Here is a 5,772-nt window from a genome sequence, read left to right as displayed (position 1 = left end):
CATACCTCTTGTGGTGTTGTCAAGAAATGCTAAAGAGAAATTGGTTGCTTAGTATGGTCAAAGGCTCACTAAGTAATGAATTACCACTGGGGATGCTAATTCTAACTCTGCCCAAGATCCTGCCTCATTTATGGTTTCCTTTTCACCTTTTTCTTATGTGGCTTGTAGGAGTCGCTTATCTTTTGCAATGAGACTGTACTGATGGTGGAATCTCTCATCGGACCTTCCTGGGCCACTTGTTATATAACAGTATCTACCCGTGGACATTCCTGCACGGCCATTTAATGCCTTTTCTGTGGCTCAGTGTTATCATGGGCTAAATCAAGTGAATATTTAACAGAGTCAGGCCACCCAGAAAATAGTTTCCAGCTGGGAAAATCAAGATTGACTGACTGACTGAATGACTGTGTAGTTAGTCAATATTCAGGTACAGATTTATGCTTTTCTACAAAGTGTCCTAATAGCACAGCTTGATGCAGTATAAGAAAAAAAACCCAACACCTCTCGTTTAATAGATTTCTTATGCTTCCTGTGGATTATTTGTGGGTTTTTTAGGTTCTACTCCTAATGCTTACGTGAAAAAGTTTAGTCCCTTGCCCAGGGTAAACCTGGGCTGCAGCATCTGCCAGTAAAAGTTAACCCCGAGCCTTCAGCTCGCAGAGCCCTTTCATCCCCGGGCCCGCAGTGCCGCGGACAGCGGGAACTGCCAGCCCACACGCACTCCCCATGTACCACACCCCGCGCCTCGGAGGAGCGCAGGTACGCGCCTCTCCCTCCGGGTACCGCAGTTTGCCCGATAAGCCCTAACCTCAGCCGGCTGCTCGTTTAAAAGAGGACGGTGCGGGAGGGGGGAGGGGTCCCCCGGCCCGGCCCGCCTCGGCTCGGCTCGGCCCGGCCCGGCCCGGCTCGGCTCGGCCGGCCGCCCGCTGGGGGCCGGCTCGTCCCATCCCGCCGGGCCCCGCAGCGGGACAAGCGCCGCCGCCGGCCGCGCCCCCGCGCCGGGGCCTGAAAAAGGGGACGGGGCGGAAGAGCGGCGTGACTCGCACCGGCTGCCGCGGGGAGGCTGCCGCCGGCCCCGCACCCACTGCCGCCCGGGAGACCCGCCGGGACCCGCCAGCGCCCCGAACACCGCCAAGGCGCCCGCTCCTCTCCTCCCCGCCGACCGCCGCCGCCGCGGACCGGCACCCTCCTCACCGCCCGGCGGCACCGGCGGCCGCGGCACCCTCCTCACCGCCCGGCGGCACCGGCGGCCGCGGCACCCTCCTCACCGCCCGGCGGCACCGGCGACCGCGGCACCCCCTCACCGCGACCACCACAGCCCGCCCGCCAGCACCACAGGCCGTCGGCGCCAGGGCCTGAGGGCACCATGACCGTGCTCAAGCTGTCCCTCATGGCCTTCAGCTTCGTCTTCTGGGCAGCAGGGCTGACCATGCTCACCATCGGCCTCTGGGCCAAGGTGTCTCTGGGGAGCTACCTGGTGCTGTCAGCCAGCGACTACCCCAGCGCCCCCGCCATCCTCTTGGCCACCGGCGCCGCCGTCATCATCTGGGGCTTCCTGGGCTGCTTCGGCGCGGCCACGGAGCACCGGGGCCTCCTGCGTGCCTACAGCGCCTTCCTGACCGCCGTGATGGTGGCCGGGCTGACGGCGGGGCTCTCGGTGCTCCTCTACCGCCAGAACATCGCGCAGGGTTTCCAGGAAGGGCTACGCCAGGCCCTGCTCGCCTACGGGGAGGACGAGGGGATGGCGGATGCCCTGGACGCTTTGCAGCGCAGCTTGTCCTGCTGCGGTGTGGAGAGCTACCGTGACTGGCTCACCTCGCCCTGGGGGCTGGAGCAAAATGGCTCGGTGCCCATCAGCTGCTGCCGGGCCCGCCGGGGTTGCCAGCGCAGCCCACCCAACGCACGCGGGCTGCACCGCGACGGTTGCTTTGGCAAGGTGTCGGCCTTCGTCAGCAGCAACATGTTTTATGTTGCCACGGCTGCCCTGGGGTTGGCACTGCTGCAGCTCATTGGCATTGTGCTGGCCTGCCTGCTGGCTGCCCGCATCCCTGCCCACCTGCTGGGCATCGCCACCCCTCGCTGAGATCCCCCCGGTCCTGCCCCTTATCCCCTCCAGCTCCCTTCTTTCCCCCAGACCTGGGTGCACCCCATTGGGAAAATCCTGCCTTCATATTCCCCACTTCCACCTGAGCTTCCTCTTCCAGACTCCATTCCTCCTCTGGAGCCTGCGTCAGGTCCATCAATGCCACAGGCATCTCCACAGCCCCTCAGAACTGGGAAGGTGCCTCCTGGCCTGGCTGTGCTCGCTGCAGGGCAGCAGGTCCCCACTGCCCCCCTGGAGCCTTTGGACCGCTTCCGCAGAGACTGGTGGCAGCATGGGCAGACATCGCCCTCTGGGGCAGTGAGGACAGCTGGGTCAAGGCTGACCCGTTTTCTGGTTGATGTAAATATCCCGAGGCACTGAAATGGGGGCCAGGAAAGAGGAGAGGATCTGGGAGAGCAAGAGGGGTGTCTCTCAGCATTACACTGGGTGGGTGTTCTGAGACTGGAAAATTATGTTACTGGAAAATGATGTTACTGGAAAACTGCTGGCGTGCACAAGGGGCAGGTCTGCTCTGGGGACACCCAGGTAGCCATGCCAGCAGCTGCCATCGGGGTCTGCTCGAGGGACTCTCCAGCGGCGTGTACCCCACCACCGCGAAGATTTCCTGCCTTCACTGTGTGCAGATTCAAGCTGTCCTGCTGCCACGGCTAGCACGGGTGCTTTTCTTGCTGTGGTGTTTCCGATGCTGATCTCCATCTAAAGGTGGAGCTGCAGCTCCAAGTGCTACTCCCTCCTTCAGGATGTGCCTGTTCTCTTAGCCAGTGCTTCGCTGGTTATGTCTTTGCAGTGCTGAGAAGACCTTAAACTTGGGTTCCTGTCATACAAGAGGATGGCAAAAGCTGTAGGATCAGACCTGACTAGGGGTGGCAAGAGGAGGGAAGGGCACATTGCCCTTCAGAACTTTCTTTTGGACTTCTGCTGTTAACTTCAGGGTGAGTGGAACAGACTCTCTGTTTTATAGAAGGGTTTCTAAAAACCAGCCCTCAGACTCTTTGACATTTTTCCTTTTTGAAAGGATCTGTGTCTGAAGTGTGCCCCCACCTATGTTTTTCAAGCCAGCTCTATACAATCTGGGAGTAAATAGAGGAGCCCAAGACCTGCTGTGTAGCCCTGGGTGTGTGCAGAACAGACAGCAATGTATATCTACAAGATTTTGTTTTTCCCAACAGTTCTGGGCTTGCATTTGGAGCTTTAGGAAAAGCAAGCCCTGAACTTTAGAGGGTCCTGAATTTTCACACCTTCACCCCTGCTTCTTCCCACTTCCTTAAAACCTGTGAACTGGACTTTTACATGTTTCTCTGCCTCACGGCACAAAGACATGCTGAATACCTCCCTTACCCAGCAAACTGGGGAGGGTGCATTTCAGAAAAGAATCAAGTACCACAAAGGAACTCCAGGATGTCGTGTCTTTTAGGAACGTGACTAGCAAAGCTGTGGAGAATGGTCAAATGCCAAAAACTTCCCACAGGGCAGGAAATCTTGCATGAAGAAGGTGACTGATAGCTTCATGGGAGGAGTGGAGCATCCTTGGGGAAAAGGGGATTAGCAGTGAAGCTCTGGTGCCCGGACGTGAGGTGCCCATGGGGTGAGGGGCGAGGAAGGCTTGGCTCATTTTCTTCCTTGCTTGCCTTTACTATTTTTGATTACATTTCTGGCTTTCTCTTTTCCTCCCACTGAAGAGTGACTGCTTGGCTGCAAGGACGAGCCAGGCAGAGCCTGCGTCCCACTGGTGTGGGAGGCGAGAGCCTCTCCTCCCACTCACTTTGGGAGATGGAGCTGGCCCTGCCCGCTAAAGCAGCCATGCCCGCTCACCCTGGTGAGGCAGGCAAAGGGAGAGCAAACCCTCTCCATGGGGAAAACCAGATCAAATGCAGAGCTAACTCTCCTCCCACTGTTTAAATCCTCACAGTTTCTATACCTAAAAGAACCCTGCCTTGGTATTTCTGTGCTTTCCCTCTGCCAAAAATAAGCTTCTAGGATTTTGTTTGACAATGCTCCTGGGGGTGAAACCAGGGCAAAACGTGTATTCACTTGGAAAGATTCTGATTTCAGGTATCTTTACTGCTTTTAATGGTTTATACCATTTAAAAATATCTGGAAATGCTACCACTTCCCTGCCTTTTGTGATAGTGAAGCCTTTTTTTTTTTTTCCTCCCACCAGTCGTCTTTTTTGGGAGAGGGATTGCTCAATTCTATGGTGGATTTGTTCCACTTGCAGGATTGTAACTATTTCTGACTGGGGATAGTGCTGCAATTTGGCCTGCTAATAACAGCCCCTGACTTGTTGGACTGCCCTCACAAAGGTGCAGTATTCCTGCAGAGCGAAGCAGGCTTGTCCAGGGAACACAAAGGGAATTCCCCCAACTTATATTAACAATTGCACAAGCTTGATGGTAGTTGAGAATGTAAAAAAACCCAAACCAAAACAATGTAAATAGGTGTTTCAATGGAAAAGTGACATTTTACTCTCCAGATAAGCAAAATAGTCTAAAGTTTAAATGAAGTTTCAGCTGAGGACTGCTAAATCCAGAATGGTATTTACAAGCAAAAATCTACAAGAACCAGCAGGGAGTACCCAGCACTCACTGGAGTCCAGGCACACAAACTGATTTTACTAAATTTATAAAAATGATTTTTGCTCATGGAAATGATTCCCTCGGCATGAGTTGTCTCAACCAAAGCTTACAAGATCAAAAGTAGAAAAAGAGAAGCTGGATTTTCCTTTTGGGAGAGCGATTCTAGTCCACATGGATGGATCTTAGGATTCTGAGTTAACAGTTATGTTGTGCTTGGGTGTTAGCTGTGGCTTTATCTTAACCTTTGCTCAGGTATTAGGTGGCTGTGTAACTATGGTAATCACGTTCCAGGTGAAGAGTGCAATGTAAATAGGCTTCTCAGTCATTTGAGTATTCATCTGAATAGATGAACTTTGAAAATGTATTGGGAACCTGTCTTTACAGAGAAAACGATGCTTCATTTTTTAGCACTGATGTTTATTGTTTTACATAATATAATTTTTTATTTTTGTCTGTAAATGTCCCTGTATTAACGCCACTTTTTTTGGAGTTATGCACTAGTGGAACTCCTGTTATTTTCTGGAAATCAATGTCATGTTGTACAGTTTTAACAACGGGCCAAAAGTATAGTTTGTTTGGGAAATCGTACTTTGGAAATAAAGTTTAGCAAGTGCTACGAGCAAAACAGGTCACTGTTTCACCAATTCAATATTTGCATTTCTGTATGTTTCTGCATGGTTCAACTAAGTGCAAGTGAAATGAAGTGTACGCTGAAATGCAAAGACAGAAGCATGTTATGGTTTTTTTATTCAGAAGGTCCATCAAAGAAGCAATAAAACAGGCATTGTGGAGAGTGTGGGAAAGGGACATGGAGTTGCACTGGGTTTATCACAACAGTCGTCTTTATCTGAATCAATGAGCTCTGAAAATTTACAAGAATATGGCATTGCTTTTTTTTTTTGCTCCACTGATTACTAAAATTATTTCTGATCCTGACCCTGATTACTAAAATTATTTCTGATCCCCTACCCCTGATTATGATACATAGCAGTCAGTCAGAACGAAGGTTGCTGTTAAAACACATTCAACCAAAAACCTTGTGTAGATACTCACTTCAATCGATTCGTTGTGTTTTTAAGTTGCTAGGAATAT

At 52.1% G+C, this 5,772-nt stretch overlaps 1 protein-coding gene across 1 annotated transcript; it reads left to right on the top strand.

Moving 5' to 3' along the window:
- The first annotated feature begins 1,366 nt into the window (after positions 1-1,366).
- On the top strand, positions 1,367-2,083 carry LOC142082231 (tetraspanin-7-like). Its single transcript, XM_075150256.1, has one exon. It carries the CDS (start codon positions 1,367-1,369, stop codon positions 2,081-2,083), a length of 717 nt encoding a protein of 238 aa, XP_075006357.1.
- Positions 2,084-5,772: the final 3,689 nt, after the last annotated feature.

The sequence above is a fragment of the Calonectris borealis genome, chromosome 1, assembly GCF_964195595.1.
Source record: "Calonectris borealis chromosome 1, bCalBor7.hap1.2, whole genome shotgun sequence".
Taxonomy (NCBI): Eukaryota; Metazoa; Chordata; class Aves; order Procellariiformes; family Procellariidae; genus Calonectris; species Calonectris borealis.
This window is presented reverse-complemented; position numbering and strand designations above follow the sequence as displayed.

What these genes read in the sequence shown, in the direction of transcription:
- LOC142082231 (XM_075150256.1), top strand. Translation starts at nt 1,367, where the DNA reads ATGACCGTGCTCAAGCTGTCCCTCATGGCCTTCAGCTTCGTCTTCTGG.